This window comes from Kogia breviceps, chromosome 16, assembly GCF_026419965.1.
Source record: "Kogia breviceps isolate mKogBre1 chromosome 16, mKogBre1 haplotype 1, whole genome shotgun sequence".
Lineage (NCBI taxonomy): Eukaryota > Metazoa > Chordata > Mammalia > Artiodactyla > Physeteridae > Kogia > Kogia breviceps.
In genome coordinates, this window is record NC_081325.1 from 16,445,899 (window position 1) to 16,464,695 (window position 18,797).

The window sequence follows — 18,797 nt, forward strand, 5'->3', positions numbered from 1 at the left end:
AACCTCCAAATATTTGGTGAGCAGAAATGTCAGGAGTGAAATGTTTCGTGTAGAAGTAAAGGAAACACACCGGAAAGAAACGCGGTAGACAAGGACTGTGTTTATCCCCGCTTAGGAGGGAAAAAATTGAGTTTTTCCATTTTATCCGTGTTGTTGTGTTTATCAGCATTTCGTTCCTTTTGATTTCCAAGTAGCGGTCGATTATACGGCTATGTCACAATTGGTTTAACCATTCATCCATTGATGGAGATTTGAGTTATTTTCTGCTTGGGTCTGTTATGAATGAAACTGCTATAAACATTCGTGTACATTTGTTTTCCTTTCTCTTGGGCAAATACCCAAGGACAGTAATTGTTGGATCGTAAGGTAAACGCATGTCAAACTTTGCCTTCTTCTGTAGCTATACACTTTTTGTATTAGTACCAGCAGTGTAGGAGAGCGTTCCGGTTCCTCGGCGAAACCTTGGTAATTCATCATTTTAGTGGCTGCATAGTGAGTGGTATTTCATTATGAGCAGAGATTGAACCCAGACCACAGCAGTGAAAGCCAGGGAACTCCCTCATTGTGATTTTAACTGCATCCTTTTTTAAAAAAATTTTTTGGCCATGCAGCCTGGCACGTGGGATCTTAGCGCCCCCTGCGTTAGAAGGGTTGAGTCTTAACCACTGGGCCGGCAGGGAAGTTCCTGCATCTTCCTGATGACCAGTGACGTTAGGCATCATTCCATGTGCTTGTCTTCAGTTCCTATATCTTCTTTGTGAAGTGCAATTTTCTTGCACATTTAAATAATTTTGTCAGAGTTCTTACGTACTCTAGATAAAAGTCCTTTACGCAAATGTTTTGCAAATATTTTCTTTAACTCTGTAGCTTACTTTGTAGTTTTCTAAAGAGTCTTTTGAAGAGCAAAAAGTTCTTTAATGAAATCCAGTGTATTGTTTCTTTTTTAGTTCCTGTTGTCTCCTGTTTAAGAAATCACTAAGATTTTCTCCTGTGTTTTCTTCTAGAAGTTTTATAGTTTGGGTTCTTTCGTTTAGGTCTAGTTCTATTTTGAGGTTTACTTTGGTTTGTTTTGTGAGGTTTTTTTTGTTCAAGGGGTGAGGTAAGGGTCACGGTTAATATTTTGTATGTGGATATCCAGACGTCCCGGCACAATTTGCTGGAAAGATCATTCCTCTCATCCATCAGGTTGTATTAGAAACTTTGTAGAAAATCAATTGGCCACAGACGATTGAATATATTTCTGGAATCTCTATTGTATTCCAGTGATTTTTTTTTTTTTTTGTCTTTCCTTACACCAGCACTACACTGTCTTGATTACTGTGGCTTTATAATATATCTTGAAATCAGGTAGTGTAAGTCCTCCAACTTTTTGTTTCAAAATTGTTTGCCTCGGGCTTCCCTGGTGGCGCACTGGTTGCGAGTCCGCCTGCCGATGCAGGGGACACGGGTTCGTACCCCGGTCCGGGAAGATCCCACATGCCGCGGAGTGGCTGGGCCCGTGAGCCATGGCTGCTGGGCCTGCGCGTCCGGGGCCTGTGCTCCGCAACGGTAGAGGCCACACAGTGAGAGGCCCGCGTACCACCACAACAAAAAAAGTGTCTTTAAACGATACCTGTCTTGGAATGGGTGAGTCTGGAGATTAGAGCAGAATTACCAAATTGGAAAACCTCACCATCTCAGCCTATTGAGATCTTCCACAGTTTCATTTTAGTCGCTTTGTTTTTTTAACCACTCCCACTTTTAAAGATACTGAAATTCACATATCGTAAAATTAAGTGAACAGTTCAGTCAGTGGCATTAATACATTCACAGTGTTGTACAACCATCACCTCCACTTAGTTCCAAAACATTTCCATCATTCCAAAGTAAAGCCCCTTACCTGTTAAGTGGTCTCTCCCCATTCCCCTCAAACCCCAGTCCCTGGCAGCCCACAAACTGTGTTATGTCTCTATGGATTTATCTATTCTGTAATTTATTTATTTATTTCTTCGGGGCTGCATTGGGTCTTTGTTTCTGCTCACGGGCTTTCTCTAGTTGCAGCGAGCAAGGGCTATTCTTCAGTTGCCGTGCGCGGGCTTCTCATTGTGGTGGCTTCTCTTGTTGCAGACCACGGTCTCTAGGTACATGGGCTTCAGTAGCTGTGGCACGAGGGCTCAGTAGTTGTGGCGCACAGGCCTAGTTGCTCCGCGGCATGTGGGATCTTCCCGGACCAGGGATTGAACCCATGTCCCCAGCATTGGCAGGAGGATTCTTAACTACTGCACCACCAGGGAAGTCCCTTGAGTCACTTTTTACCTGTTCTATTTTGTTAAACTGTTCTCCGTTGTTTAATGGGAATCCCTGGTTACCCAACCTGTCTGATGAAACTTTAGTAAATAATCAACAATATTCACAGTAGTATCTAAACAGCAGTGATGTCTTAGGGATGGTGATGGGTGCTGGTTGGCTGTTGGTCCTCCCAGAGTTAGCCTTAAGTGTAGGCAAAGTTACACTAAAAATGGGACATTTCATCAAGAAAAGAAAACTACAGACTATCCCAAATTAACTTCCCAAACTAATTTAGCAAGATGCTAGAATAAAATGCTGATGGAAAAAGCAGGGAAAGATGGGAAACACTGACCACAGTTGAGAACCATCTGTGGAGGCCCTCACACATGGGCAGGGAAGATAGAAGTTGCATCTTGTCATCTCTGTCTACACGTTTAAAACCTGGCTGAAACAGTCTAGCTAAAGCTAAACCTAGCTTCAGTGATCAGAAAAGCCGAAAAATGGTATGACCCCTGTGCTTAAAACCAGAAAGGCACAGCCCATAACTCTCCCTCTCTTCCCCCCCCGCACCACCCACAAAACCATCTAGCTCTGAGTTATTTCATTCTGTCTTATCCATTGGGTGTTTGTGAGGGTTTTATGAAGGTAATATTTTTAGATGAGGACTGAAAGATTATGGCAGCACACTTAAACGTACAAACACACAAAATGAATACAACAAATGCTGATTTTACCTTCACAGGATTATTTTAAAAAGGTCTATCCCCATTTTAGCCCTTTCTCTTCCTCTCTTTTTCTCATCTGGTAATTGGGTAGTACAGAGGAAAGGAGACCCTAATTTCAGTTCCTCTTTGCAGTCTGTGCAAACGTGGACAAGTAACTTCTGAGCCTGTCACCTTATCTGTGAAACAGAAGATGATAACTTTCCACTTCAGAGCTGTGATGCCGCAATGAAGTAATATTTGTGAAAAGGAAATACACATGCTCTAGGTACAGTAGTGGGTGCTTATAATCCTCCTCCTCACTGAACACTCCAAACAGCACTTTTCTCCTCTGCCTTCCTCAATGCACTGTGAGCGTCTAAAGACGAGGGCTATCTGCTACTGGGCAGGGACTTAGCTGTCCGACTCCTCCCAAGTTGCCAAGTCCAGGACAAGAGCGCTGTTTATGTTTGAAAACCTAGGGATTCAGTCCCGAGAGGTCCTAACTGAACTGGGCAGTCTCCAGCCCAGCTCCTGCAGACACAGAGCAGGCCCCGCCCCTCTTCGCCCATTGGCCCATTCAATTCACGCCGGGCACCAATGGGAGGAGGCGGCGGCCGCGCAGTCTAAGGCCGAGCCCAGGGCGTAGTGCGGCAGTGTGCGGCCACGCTGGCTTGAGGGAGACTGCAGCGGTGGAGCTGGAGACGCGTCCCCCTGCCCGGAACTGCGATGAGCACCCCAGCCGTGCCCCAGGACCTGCAGCTGCCCCCGAGTCAGAGGGCCCAGTCCGCGTTCAGAGGTGAGGGCCGCGGTGCCGGGAGCGGCCGGGGCGGCCGCGGGGGGATGGCTCGGGCAGGGCCATCAGGGCCTTGGGTTCGCCGACCAGTTTCCGCCCAGTTCAGTTGTGCGAGAAGTCTGGACAGGGTTTGTGAAATGGACAATCGTAGTGGTGCCCGCTCCGTGGTGTTAGTGTGCGGGTTGAACGCGTCGCGTGCGGTCGCGACCCACTGGCGGCGGCGACGGGCTTTCGGTGAGAGGATCCGTTTAGCCGGGGGGTGGGGTCGGGTGGGGTCGGGTGGGGTCGGGGGAGTGTGCGAGGCTCCGGCAGGGACCCGCGTTGGGCACCAGGGCCCGCGGGGGCGGGGCCGCGTCAGTGCTGGGAGCTGACTGCGCCTGCGCAGGCGCTCCCTCCTCCTGAGTCGGGAGTTAATTTCTGGAGGGACGGGAGTGTTCAACTGATGCTTCAGATTTAACACAGTCGCCTTCGACTTTATAGAAATCTAGGATTAGCTGCGTCTTCAGAAATAATAGATATTTCTTGACCTACACGTGGGAAAACAGGAAAGAAATTCTCACCCAATTCTGGTAAATTAGAACTTGGAGTCTGGTGTCTCATCTCTACCTGTTAGCTTCTTAAAACTTGGCTTTCAGGAGCTTTCACCTCTACCATTTAGCTTCTTAAAACTTGGCTTTCAGGAGCTGTATGTTGAAAATGATGTTCTCCAGACTTTTCATTTTCAGACAGTAGAGAATGTGATTCTTGTACAGAGTGGTTATGGGGACCAGTTATAGTAACAGTCATTTCAAAATGTGATTATTTCTCAAAGGCAGTACTGAACTGGGAAATTTTCTGTTACACATAAGATGTAATCTCAAGTAGAACATTTTTCGAACTTAAATCTTCATTTAGTCAGTATTTTATTTGATGTTGTTATTGCAGCTCATGTTGACCTGTAGCTCTTTTGTTATTTAGAGCAAAGAAGACAAAAACTCAAGGAGCGTCTGTTAAAAAGGAAAACTTTTTTTGCATACAAACAGGAAAATCAGATATTATCCAGGTGAGGTCAAATTTTTTTCACTTCACATCTGTCAAATTATATCAGAGCTATCCAGTAAAGATGTAATGTGAGCCACACATGTAATTTAAAATTTTCTAGTAGCCCCATTTTTAAAGTTTTGTTTTTTAAAGATGAAACGAATTTTAATAACATTTTATTTAATCCAGTATTTTAATTTGTATTTCTTTATATTAGGTACTCTACTTATTGATATATTTTGTCTTGATGAATGCTTCATACCCTTCCCCAGGGTAGAAAATACTCAGATTCTGCTATGTTTAGGAGATAGAGCTGGCAGGACTTGGTGATGGATTAGATATGGGATGTAAAAGAAAAAATAGAGTTGAAGATGATCCTGAATGTTCCAGGATAAAGGAGGCTAAAGAGATATGACAACTAAATTCAGTACCTGACCCTTATATTGTATTTAATAGTGCAAGGGGAAATGCTATAAAGGACATTATTAGGTCAGTTTTCAACTATGAACAATAGATTAAAATGGTTAATCAAGGTAAATTTATGAATTTGATAACTGTTCTGTGGTTATGGAAGAGAAAATTCCTATTTTTAGGAAATAAACATTTAAGTATTTAAGGGTAAAGAGGCATCATGTATGTAACGTAACTTGAAAGGTTCAGATAAAGTTGTGTATACTCCACACATAGACATGTTCAGAAAGAGTGCAAATGGTAATGCAAATGGGATAAAATGTTAACAATAGGCAAATCTGGATAAAGAGTTTGAATTATTTATAGTTTTGCAACTTTATATAAGTTTGGCATTGTTTCCAAATAAAAATTTTTAAAAATGTTTTTACTCTATATTAATTAGTTGCTTTTCTTTAGAATAAACATTTTCTTTCACAAATCCCAATTTTTTGTTTAAGACAAAAGATGATCCTAGACTTTTTGTGGTACGTGGGCCTCTCACTGTTGTGTGACCAAGGAAGTCCGTACTTCCTTGGTATGGACTTTTTTTTTTTTTTTTTTTTTAAGTGGTAGAGACCAGAGAGTAAGGACATCTGAAGGCCAGATCCAAGAAGAGACAAAAGTTCTGGAACTTAAGGCAAAAATGGTAAGATAAGGAATGGCCCTCCTAAATGTTCCCTTTCCCCTCATTCCTAAAGAAGGTTTTTTTCCTAAACTCTTTCTGAAAGATTTGTCTTTAACTGATTTGTCTTTAACTCTTTTAGGCTGATAAAGAGAATGTCGGTAGACCTACTGGGATCAAGAATAATATAACAATGGAAAAAAACTGTATTCCTTTAAAACCTTCTAATGAATTAACCAATTCAACTACAGCAGTTGATAAACCTAATTTTGAGGATAATAATCAAACTCTGCCATTGTTACCAATTAAAGATGACCCCCAAAGTCAACATATGACGTTAAGCCAAGCATTTCACCTTAAAAACAACAGTAAAAAGAAACAAATGACTACAGAAAAACCCAAGCAAGATGCTAACATGCCCAAGAAACCTGTGCTTGGATCTTATCGTGGCCAAATTGTTCAGTCTAAGATTAATTCCTTTAGAAAACCTCTACAAGTCAAAGATGAGAGTTCTGCAACAACGAAGAAACTATCAGCTACTGTCTCAAAAGCCACAAAGTCTCAGCCTGTACACGCCAGCAGTGTAACAGTGAAAAGTGATAGAGCCTCACACATGACGACTGCCACTAAATTTGTGAGCACTACATCTCAGAGCAGTCAACTTGTGCGACCTTTTATTAGAAGTCACCACAGTAATAACCAGGACACCATGAAACAAGGCATCAGTAGAACGTCTGCTAGTGTTACAGTTCGGAAAGGGCCTCGAGAGAAAGAATTATTACAGTTAAATACAGTTTCATCTATTATCAAAACCAGTTCTTCTCAGGACATAAAAAGAAATAAGACACTATCAAGAAGCATGACATCTGAAACGGTAGCCAGGCCTGCTTCGTCTTCTAATACTAAACTGATAGAAAAGTCAAAAAGCATTGACCAGCGCAGACATACCATGGTGAAAGCAGCTATTGATAGTAGATGGACTCAGCCCAGAGAAACTGCGGAGGAGAGAAAGTAAGTAGATGTAATTTTGTTAGCTTAATTTTTAGTAGGGTACCATTTGTGAATTTGGCTTATCATTTCCTTGAATGTATTAGAGCTTTTTGTACATGGATTCTCTTCAGTCATACGCAGATCAATTTAAGCAGATTTATATTGTGAAACAGTATGTCCTAAGTTATTGTGCTTGAGTGTGTTTAATTAGGTTGTTTTATGTAATCTAAGTTAAAATGCTTAATAAAATTGAGAAATATTTTATAACCTCTCCATTTAAAACTGCATTCCTGGGGTCTTTGTGAGCATATCATTAACATTGATAGGTTCTGTATTTCTTTTTCTTCCAGCTGGTGAACTATGTATATGCCACTAGTGTAGAATTACTTAAAGACCTGAAATATTTTTTTAACTTTCACTCTATTTGGCAGAATTCTGTTATCAGTATCACAGTAATGTTTATACGCTGCTTTTAACTGTAGGGCTCGTCTGAGTGAGTGGAAAGCTGGCAAAGGAAGAATAATGAAAAGGCCTCCGAGCTCAGTGGTTACCCAGCCTGAGCCCGAAGCACAAAATGAAAAACCAGTTGGGTCCTTCTGGACTACCATGGCAGAAGAAGACGAACAACGATTGTTTACTGAAAAAGTAAACAAGACATTTTCTGAATGCCTAAACCTGATTAATGAGGTAGAGTCTTTATCTTACATTTGTGTAGTTTCTAGTTTCTCATTTGCAAATTAACCTCCATCAACATTATCTTGTTAAGTTATACTGCCAATCTTTTTTGACCAATTAATGTGTCAGCAGTGTTATGGAGACTTCCTGCTAATTGTGAGATTGTTTCTCTTTAGCCTTAAATGGACTACATTCTCACTGAGTTCACATAAATATATCAAATGGATACTTAGATTTTTTTCAGTTGAGTTGTAAATATTGTATTCCTCTAAGATGTTACCATAGAGTGGGCTGGGGGTGGATATTCACTCTGATACTTTTGTTTTTACATTCATTCAATATATTTACAAATTTTTCTTCAGCTCATTCCTATACTTTATCAAAGACTAGCAACACAAATTATTATCACAGATTAAATTTGACTAAAATAGTTGCAAACAAAATCCCATTAATCTAAACCAATATCATCATGGCCTTGAACTGTAGAATTTTACGATTTGGACCAGAATTCCTATGTGTATGGTAATCAACTTCAGAGTGTTTTTTTAAATTTCCTGACTTCTCCTTAATTAAAAAAATATATATCTACATGTATATTTTAATATGTATAAAAATCACCGTAATATATTATTTAACTGTCACTTATAGTTGTGAATTTCTTTTTATACATCTTTATTGGAGTATAATTGCTTCACAATGTTGTGTTAGTTTCTGCTGTATAACAGAGTGAATCAGCTATATGCACACATATATCCCCATATCCCCTCCTTCTTGAGCCTCCCTCCCACCCTCCCTATCCCACCCCTCTAGGTGGTCACAAAGCATGGAGCTGATCTCCCCGTCACTCACTAGTATCTAAGATCCATAGCCAGACTGAACATATAGAGTGTGATTTCAAACCTTCCTCTAGTCTTCATGAGCATCTTTCAACTTTTTGTGGTTCTGACAAACAGTGAAAATTATAGTCAGGGAAACTGATTCTCTTCTTATTTCTGCTCTGCTGGGGTTTTTTATTGATACTATGGAATTTTTCTGCCCTACTACTTAATTGTATATAGCCCTTAATTACATAAACCATTACAGATTCATTTTAATCTTACTATCAAAACTTTTTGACAAAGATAATTGAAGAAAAAACTTGCAAGCTATTCTCATAAGCGTTTGGTAGATGCAAAAATTTTAAATAAAGTATTAACAAATAGAATCTCATAATATATAAGAGGATAAACATCAAGATCAAGTAGAGTTTTAGTCATTTTTTTACTAATATTTTTCTCAACTAGTATTTCTTTTTTCTTCTGTCTCTGACTTTTGACTGATATGCTTCTTGCTAGCCATTCAGAACAAGTCTGGAGTAAGGAGTATAATGGTGAATATTTTATGAATAATTTTCTACCAGCCTTTTCTCTCTTTATCACTGACCTTGATTACAGTTACTTAATTGTTCGTAGTTTGTAGGCTAAATGACATCACTCACTTTATTTCTTGCTATTTTAGGGATGTCCAAAAGAAGAAGTATTGGTTACACTAAATGACCTGATTAAAAATATTCCAGATGCCAAAAAACTTGTTAAATATTGGATATGCCTTGCACGTGTTGAACCACTTACGAGTCCTATTGAAAATATTATCGCAATCTATGAGAAGGCCATTCTGGCAGGAGCTCAGGTGAGATTAAAACTTACTGGTCTTTATTATTACAGTGTAAATAATTCAGAATTATTTTGGAACACATCACCGCATAACTTGATAAAATTGTGGTTATGTATGTGGCAGTGATGAATGTTTAAGTTTAAAGGCCACAAGGATTGCATATTATAAAGGCTGTTTCTCAACCTTCTAAAACTTGCTCACTTACTAGGGATAATCAGACCTTAGAAAATGGATATAAGCTGAAATGTGTATTTCAGGAAACGTGCTGTGAGAAATATTTTAGCACAGCATGTCGTTTTGCACATTCTCTAGTTGAGAAATCTACTGGGAAACTGAATTTTCAATATTAAAATGTATTTACTGACTAGAAAGGAAATGGAATTAAATTAACTTTTAAAATGTTAGTAAGTTCTGATGGCTTTGTGAGAGAATTGAGTATATCTTTATGGACTCACATTTATATGCCGTATGTTTGGTCCAGAAAATGGCAATAAACTAATATCTCTGACATTATTACAACCATATTGGTTTGATATTATACCTGTCACCTCTTCCTCGTGTGCTGCTACCAAAAAAACCCTGGGTATAGAAAAAAATGGTATCTTGAGGTTTATTTTGATTTGATTGATTTTGTTATCTTTATGGGCAGATATTCCTAAAATGTATTTCCTTCTGACCAAGTTTCTCAGAAATGCATTCTTGGAAATTGTTTACAAAGAGTTTTTTTAAAAGCTTTTTTAGCTGTTTCTTAAGAAAGGTCTACATCCTTTAGTATCAGCAAAACCAGCAAATGCTATTCGACCTTTCACCTGAATCAAAAATCAAATATTCAGCAGATATTCTCTCTATGGCTATTATGTGTAAAACACTTTGTTGAAGGGTAATTGTATTTCACACAATCTCACCTGGAAGAGAATGTTAGGTCCCTACTACATTGAACCAGTGACAGTATAGCTAGGATGCAAAACTAGAGCCAGGTGTTCACAGAGAAAGCAGTAGTGTAAAGAGAAACATGTGAAACCAGAGCAGAAATTGGAAAACAGGGATCAAAATTAGCCAAGAAAATTAAAAGCCAGATGGGTGAGTAGGTCAGGACTAAGTTCTAGAATTAAGACTATGAGGCTGAGCTTCTCTTTTGTATAATATTTTGAATATATTGCATTAGCAGGCATCGTGGTTCAAAGGAACATAGTAAGTACTTAAAATATCTGACATATAATGGATGCTTTACTAGACTGTTGAATTTTTGAATAAATGAAATGTTAGGCTGATCAACCTTGAACTCTTCAGAAATGCATTTAATAGCATGTGAAACAAAAATATAACCATGGACTTGGATGTAGGGGAAAAGGAATAAACTAATATAAATTTAGAGAAACTTAATATAATCAGCTCTTTGATAGATATTAATAGTCTTAATTTGCTATTTGTTCATTCATTTTGTTCCTATCAGGTAAGCAGTAATATTTACCATAGGCTTAAGAAAAATTATGGGGAAATTTTTTAAACTGATGAAATTCTATCCCTTAAGTCCATTTTTATTTGGAAAAGACAGTCATTTATTTCAATTTGAGTGGCAAAATAAGTGTTCTGAGAAAAATGGTCCAAGAACCATTGCTTTGTTATAAAATATGAAATTTAATCACTGGTTTTAATATTTTCAACTTGGACAACCTTAGTTAATGTCTGAGAATATAAAACTTATATGGATCTGCTTTCTTCATTAAAAAAAAATTAAGCCTATTGAAGAGATGCGACACGCAATTGTTGACATTCTTACAATGAAGAGTCAAGAAAAAGTTAAATTTGGTAAGTTAGTTTCTTTTGTTTTCTTCAAGTGAATTGTGATTTAATTGAATTTCTTATCTTTTTAAACTTTTTAAATATTTAAGTTGTTTCTTTCCTCATACTTCTGTTGACATACCTCTGAAATTCATTGGCTTTACGTAGTATAAATAATTTTTAATTAGGAGGTCTGGTTTGAAACCCAAATTTGTTATCATGTGTCTGTGAAAGTTACCTTACCTTTATAGGCCTTAATTTCCTGTCTTAAAAATGAGGCAGGGGGCTTCCCTGGTGGCGCAGTGGTTGAGAATCCGCCTGCCGATGCAGGGGATACGGGTTCGTGCCCCGGTCCGGGAAGATCCCACATGCCGCGGAGCAGCTGGGCCTGTGAGCCATGGCTGCTGAGCCTGCGGGTCCGGAGCCTGTGCTCCGCAACGGGAGAGGCCACAGCAGTGAGAGGCATATTTGAAAGTTGCTGAGAGAGTAGATCTTACAAGTCCTCATCACAAGAAAAAAAATGTGTAACTGTATGGGGAGAGATGTTTTCATTTCACAATATGTTCTAGTCATCACTTCATGATACATACAAATATCAAATCATGTTGTACACTTGAAACTAATATAATGTATGGCATTTATACCTCAATTTAAAAAAAAAATTTAAAGTATAACCTAATCCTGTGTCTTTGTGCTAAAGACAGCAAAGTAGAAATAAGAATTTTATAGAACCTTCTTCCTCATAATTCTCGCTGGCTCTAGAGATATTTAGAAAGAGAAAAACAGTATTTAAAACTGATTCAGTTATTCTACCTTTTTTTTCCCTTAATAGAATGATACTAGTTAGTGGAATCTTTCCAGCTGGTAGAATATTTATCTTTAGATGGAAAAAGAAATGCTTTCCATAAACTCTTGGCTTTCGAAATATATAATTATAAATTCTAGGCATAAAATCCATTTTACAAGTTAAAATTATTTGTAAACAGCAAGAAAACATCTTTGGGAAGTATAAGACAAATAATAAGAGAGAGAAGCACCACTTGGGTGTCTCTCAGATTCCTTAATCCCACAAATCCAAACTTGACTACATCATTTTTCCCTAGACCTTCTCCTTAGTTTGGTTCCCTATCTCAGTGACTGACATTGTCGAGTTCTCCAAGCCAGAAATCTTCGGGTTATATTTCACTCCTTCTCTCTTTTCCCACTTTCCCACCCCTGTTTCCTAGCCAATCAAATTCGGTTTAACTTCCTAAGCATCTCTTAAAATCCGTCCACTTCTGTCCATCCTTACTCTCATTACTATAGTCATGATCACTGACAGCTCTTACGTGGACTACAGTGGTTTCCTTACTTCGTTTCCTGCTTCTCTACTCTGCCTCCAATCTGTTCTGCAGACTGCAGCCAAAACGCCCCATCACACAGCTGCTTAGATTCCTGACCCCAGCCTCGCTTGTCACTCCCTCCTCCGCATCCCTAATTTCTTTCTTTACTTTTTTTTTTTATTTCCTAGAAGGGGCTGTACTATCTCTCTTGCCTCTGGGTCTCTCCAAGCCAGTCTTCTACTTTTCACCTAATTCGTATTTATCCCTTAGACCACAGTTCACCTGTCACTTCCTTGAGGTAGCCTTCCCTGATGTCCACCTTTCCTCTCAACCCAAGATGGTATGCCCTGTTTTGTGCTCGCTGGTTTTCTCTGTGCAGTATTGTATGCACTTGATTGCTTGTTTGTTTGTCTTGTCTTTCAAATTCTAAACTCTGTTGTCAAGGACTGGGTCTGATCTTCCTCGCCACTGCAGCCCCAGTACTACTGCAAAAATATTGGTTGAATTAATGAATCGATATTCCCTCTCTCCTCACTTCCACTTATCCTCACTAAACCACATTCACTTTATCATGTAACTAAAGTCATCACTTAGTAAAAATCTGTATCAATTTAAAAAAAGGAAAAAAACCTAATAATTTCCTAATAATCAAGTCTAAAGGTCTTTTCAGCTCAGTGGATTTACCAGGATGTCTCACAAGTATTTCACGTCTAACGTGTTTTATTTGGAACTCCTTGTCTTCCCTCGCTCCTTCCTCATACCACCATCTCTTCCTCCCAAAAAAGAAAAAAAAAAAGAAAGAAAAAATCCTCCTTTGTCATTAAAGACTCTGAAGCAAGAAATTTGTGTTTTTTGGGGTTTTTTTTGTGGTACGCGGGCCTCTCACTGTTGTGGCCTCTCCCGTTGCAGAGCACAGGCTCCGGACGCGCAGGCTCAGCGGCCATGGCTCACGGGCCCAGCCGCTCCACAGCATGTGGGATCTTCCCGGACCAGGATACGAACCCGTGTCCCCTGCATCGGCAGGCAGATTCTTAACCACTGCGCCACCAGGGAAGCCCTGAAGCAAGAAATTTTAAAAGGAATGCCCCTAACACACATCCACACTCATTCAGACCTTCATATGCATTGATTTGTTAAGTCCTGACTCAGGAATAACACTAAACTTGGGCCCTTCCTTCTCACTGACCGCCTCTACCACCTTGCTCAGGCTGTGATAACAGCGCTGTCTTCTTACCATCACAGATCATTACCTTTTATTTTTTTATGTTTTTTTTGTTGCGCTGCACCACATGTGGGATCTTTAGTTCCCCAACTAGGGATCAAACCCGTGCCCCTGCAGTGGAAGCACGGAGTCTTAACTGCTGGACCACCAGGGAAGTCCCACAAATCATTCCCTGCCATTCTAAACCGTTCTGTATAGTGACCAAATCTAATTGTATCTGTCTCTCCAGTGAATTTTTTTAACTAAAACTTCCTACCTGTCTTAACTCATCACCTCCTTCCCACATTTCCACCTTGCTCCTTACCCTGTGTTCTAAGCACACTGGCCCTCTAATGTTGTCATAATGGATCGTTTTCTTTTAAGCTTCATATCGAAATTGTCTTCCTTTGTCTTGTACTCATTTTTCAAGACCCTGCCTAAATGTCATTTGTGAAGCCTTCCCTTGCCATCTCCCTGTCCCTCAAGCAAAGTCAGTTATTTCTTTTTATGGGTTCCTATAACCTTTTGTTTTTACCTCAATTAAAGCATTTTCCTCATTTTATAATTATTTTAAAGTATATCTCTTCCACAGAATTTGAACTTTTTAAAGGATGGGGATGATTTCCTTCTTATATTTGTATCTATAATCCCTGACACATAGGAGATAGTAAATATTTGTTAAATAATTGTTAGCAGTATTTGCTTAGAAAAACTAATGCTTAGGAGATGGCAGTTTGGTTCTTTTATTTGAAAATCTGGCCAACTGTAAATAACTTTGTCTTCTGATTTTGTTCTTTAAATTTGACCAAAAGCTTAATCTATAAATCTGTTTCTATAGGAGAAAATATTGAGGAGGCTTGTGCAACCAAGGAACAAATCCAAGAAGCCACCATTGATGATATAAGTGTTAATCTGGGGTCAGAAAAACCGGAAATAGAAAATAAGCATCCTAGAAATGTGGTATTTCAAGGTTGTGAAAAAGAGGAAGATGACAAAACAAAAGCTCCAACCAGTGATGTTAAAACCCCCAATACAGAAACTAGGGCGGGTTGCTTCATTAAATATAATGTGTCTACTACTCCATACTTGCAGAGGTAAACTTTTAAAATGTAATGTGCTTTGCTTTGTTTTTATGCTTAGGATAATGCATGTGGTATTTTAAAATGTAAAAGATACCTTCCGATTAGAACTATTTGTTAATAGAAAGGTTTGAAACAAACAAAATGTGATTGGAACATTTCGCCTTTTAAATACTGTATTTGCTTTGCTTTTCCCTAAATATTGCCATTTTAAAAAAGAAAAAACTTTTACATCATTTTACTTTTATCTCTGTGTATTATTAATAACTGGGTTTTGGAATTGAGCCATTAGCCAATTCCATAGATATTCAAGTATCTACTGTGTACAAGTTGTAACAACAGAGAAATGAGTAAGTTCCTTACTTATTGCAGGACCTCCTTCTGTAGGACAAGCAGTCACATGGTTGTAACATACAAGTGATAGTATGATAAATAGCATAAAAGTGTGAAGTGAAAACATTAACGTGTTTTTTTAACTCTGGGAATAATTTTGTGGTTTTTTTAGTGTGAAAAAGAAGATGCAGTTTGACGAAACAAATTCTGCATTTAAAGAGCTAAAGTTTCTCACACCAGTTAGACGATCTCAACGTCTTCAAGAGAAGACTTCAAAATTGCCAGATATGTTAAAAGACCATTATCCTTGTGTGTCTTCACTGGAGCAGTTAACAGAGTTGGGAAGTGAAGCTGACGCTTTTGTGTGCCGCCCCAACGCAGCCCTGTGCCGCATGTACTTGGAGACGGACACGACAGAAGAGAAGTGAAGCTCTGATAGGAGTGGGGTTGTATTATTCCAAGGGTGTTTGGTTGGTTGGTTTGTTGTGGCTTTGCCTGTCCCTTAGGTCAAGAGTCGCCAAGTACCTAAGTATTCATGGCAGTCAGCGCTCCTACTAATGTCCACTCTATAGCAGGTGTTGCCTTCTGTGTGTCCGAAAGCTAATCCTACCTTGTCGATCTCAATAGACTGACTTTTCCTCTAAGACAGGTAAATTTTGTGAAAATAGAGTTAGCTTGCTTTGTCACCCAATTCTAGTAGCCCAGACTGCTGTGGCGTCCTGTGTCCCTGGGACCCTGCCCCTGGTTCTTCATTGTCACTCTCCAGCAATGCCAGTGAATCTGCATCTGTGGTCTCTTGGCCTCTTTTTTATGGTAGCCGAGGTCCCCAAGAAGGATAGTTAACTAAATACTCCATTTCTAAGAGAAGATACTTTGCTGGAAGAAAGAAAATGTGCCAAACCTAGTGGGCATTCAGAACTTTAAATCTGAGTTCCTTTCCTTAGTTCGTTTTCTAACTTGACTATCCAAAATGTTAAAAATTTTAACTTCCATCACTTATTTTGATATAGTTTATAGACTAATAGAAGGCAGTTGAAGGAATATATAATATTTCATAAATGTCATCCTAGTTTAGGTAGTATTTCTAAAATAACTAATACTTAAAATTGATTTCTTCCTTGTAATATAAAAACTTCATCATGTCTCCTAAAACATGATAGTCATTACACAGTAAGTAGGTCTCTGCTCCCCACACATAAATACCACCAGTAAAATTGTTTTGTAAGTCTCTGAACTAATACTTAAATGGCATACATCCTTCACCAACTCTACAGTTTCAAGGATTTAGTCATTGTAAAAGATTAGATAGTTTTAAAACTGTGTAGGGCTTCCCCGGTGGCGCAGTGGTTGCGAGTCCGCCTGCCGATGCAGGGGTCGCGGGTTCGTGCCCCGGGCCGGGAAGATCCCACATGCCGCGGAGCGGCTGGGCCCGTGAGCCGTGGCCGCTGAGCCTGCGCTTCCAGAGCCTGTGCTCCGCAACGGGAGAGGCCACAACAGTGAGAGGCCCGCGTACCAAAAAAACAAAAAACAAAAAAACTGTGTAATATGAATGTGGTTGAAAATCACACACTTATTCCTATTTATGTTCATTAATTCCATTTGCATAATAGTGCCAGTCTTTGTTGTATTTATTGTCTTATGTTCTAGAGAGTAGGGTTTTTATTCCTTTTAAGCTGTGCACCTAATATGTATACAATAAATGAAAACATCTATATAACGATATTGCAATGACATTTCTTTCAACAAATATAAAATGCAATATAACCATGGTGAATAAATTTGAACCTTCCTTTGAAATACATTATAGTGGGATTGGACTTTAGGTTTTTCAGCACTTAAGTGTGTGCTTAATGGTGTATTTCCTTTTGAAAAATTATCACTCTACTTATCTAAAAATTTAAAAACTAATTCTTTAGTTTTTTTTCATCCTTTGTATGAATGGCACAAAATATGCCATTTTGAAATAAACTTCAAGCTGGCATATACTCTCAGCTTTGTAATATCCATACCATATGGTTTATTAGGCCATATAACATAGCTTGAAATATCTCAGTGAAAGAGAGCTTGAGATAAACTGTTCTGTTTGGACAGGTTTCATACAGTGGTTTGTTTTTTTTTTTCCCCCTTCAACGGAGGGAAAATCTATCTAAATCGTCATAGTTCTAACACTTATAGACTAGTTATAACTCCTTTCAAGATGCTTAAGAACAGTTAGCACATGTCTGACCTAGGTTGGTTCCAAGCGAAATATCTCCAAGAATGTGATGGATGGTGCGTGAGCCTTGAAGTCCAACAGGCCTACATTCAAAAGTTCTGCTCCTACCTTCTCTTAAAAGTTACATGACTGTGGAGAAGCTACTTAGTTGAATCTCATGCTTCTGAAGGGTGAAGTGGAGATAATCCGTTTTGGTCATTTTGTATCATTTTTATCTGCCCGTCCCCCCTGTTTGAATGGCCAAAATGGGCACCTGACTGAAGCTGGGCTGTCAGAATCCTTTCCACAGGTGTTTGGAATCAGGACTGAGAATCAGTCTTTCCTATGTAGTTGGACCTAGAAAATGTAAATAGGCACTGGGTGACCTCTACGAAGGTTGGGGAGCAAAGGTCACCAGAGGGAACAGTGAAGTAACTACCCAGAGAAAAGCAGGGGCTCCTGCCTGGGGTTTTCTTTTTTCTTTCTTTTTTTTTTTTTTTTTTAGTTTTAAAATGTTGGTTTTATTTTAAGACTCTCTTAACTGCTCCAGCAACCCCAGGCAGCCTCTACATCCCTCACACAGGACTCGTCCCAGCCGCACCCCCTAACTATCCGAAGTTGTGGCCTCAGTGAGTTTTGAATTCGGCAGGAACTGAAATTATTTAGGGTCCCACAGGCAGGCAGCATTTTCCCCAGAATGTGGTTTTCCGGTCCCCACCAGTATGTTCATTTTAGACAAGCCGTGAAATAAGGTCAAGGTGGAGCTTTTGGCGCCCAGACAGGGTGGGGCAGCCAAGGCGGGAGAGGCGTCCGGAGCAGCGCAAGGCACTCCAGGCCAGGCTCTTCCAGATTCTGACTCCACCCAGGACTTAAATTTTAAAGATTGTTTCAATATACGTTTTCTCCTTTTTAAAAAAACAGTGTTACTGGGCTAATTCACATATCGTAAAATTCACCCTTTTTTTTTTTTTTTTTTTTTGTGATATGCGGGCCTCTCACTGTTGTGGCCTCTCCCGTTGCGAAGCACAGGCTCCGGACACGCAGGCTCAGCGGCCATGGCTCACGGGCCCAGCCGCTCCGCGGCACGTGGGATCTTCCCGGACCGGGGCACGAACCCGTGTCCCCTGCATCGGCAGGCAGGCTCTCAACCACTGCGCCACCAGGGAAGCCCAAATTCACCCTTTTAAAGTGTACAATTCAGTGGGTATTCAGAATTGTTTAACCATCACCACAATCTAACTTTAGAGTATTTTCATCACCCCATATACGTTTGCAACACAGATTAAGATAAACAATGACAAAAAAGGTGGTTTGGGGATAAAATTATTTGTTTTTGAATACAACCACCCTTGATACCACAAATGAGAAAACTGACTGTTGGACCCCAAAGAAAACAGAAGTGACTCCCCTTCGTCTCTGGTGCTCCTTTCTATTTTCTTGCAGCCCCGTCCGCATGCATATGCCACCTTGGGATTACTCTTGCCCGTAATCACAGGCTCTGTCCACCCATTTAAGTGCATAAATGCTCAGCCAACACTATTGGATGATGACATTTATTCTTCAGGACTACAGGTTATTGGTGGGTGGCTGTCTAGAGCCACGGGCACCGTGGTAACGAGTGTGAATGCAGCTGGAAGGTCCGCCGTGGGGGTCATCAGCTCGCCCACGTGCACGTGCACAAGCTCTTTCTGAGCACAAAATCTCGGGAGAA

General features: G+C 39.7%; 1 protein-coding gene across 1 annotated transcript; it reads left to right on the plus strand.

The window, feature by feature from the left end:
• The first annotated feature begins 3,592 nt into the window (after positions 1-3,592).
• CKAP2 (cytoskeleton associated protein 2) lies at positions 3,593-16,609 on the plus strand. The gene is made up of 9 exons (XM_059041625.2): positions 3,593-3,768; positions 4,723-4,807; positions 5,803-5,881; positions 6,000-6,868; positions 7,330-7,534; positions 9,020-9,190; positions 10,915-10,984; positions 14,319-14,574; positions 15,065-16,609. The coding sequence occupies exons 1-9, from the start codon at positions 3,699-3,701 to the stop codon at positions 15,318-15,320; spliced, it is 2,061 nt and encodes a 686-aa protein (XP_058897608.1). The 5' UTR covers positions 3,593-3,698; the 3' UTR covers positions 15,321-16,609.
• The last annotated feature ends 2,188 nt before the right edge of the window (positions 16,610-18,797 follow it).

What these genes read in the sequence shown, in the direction of transcription:
- CKAP2 (XM_059041625.2), top strand. Translation starts at nt 3,699, where the DNA reads ATGAGCACCCCAGCCGTGCCCCAGGACCTGCAGCTGCCCCCGAGTCAG. An exon ending in GAAAATCAGATATTATCCAG is followed by an intron (nt 4,808 to 5,802) that starts GTGAGGTCAAAT and finishes TTTTTTTTTAAG; the next exon opens with TGGTAGAGACCAGAGAGTAA. An exon ending in TCAAGAAAAAGTTAAATTTG is followed by an intron (nt 10,985 to 14,318) that starts GTAAGTTAGTTT and finishes CTGTTTCTATAG; the next exon opens with GAGAAAATATTGAGGAGGCT.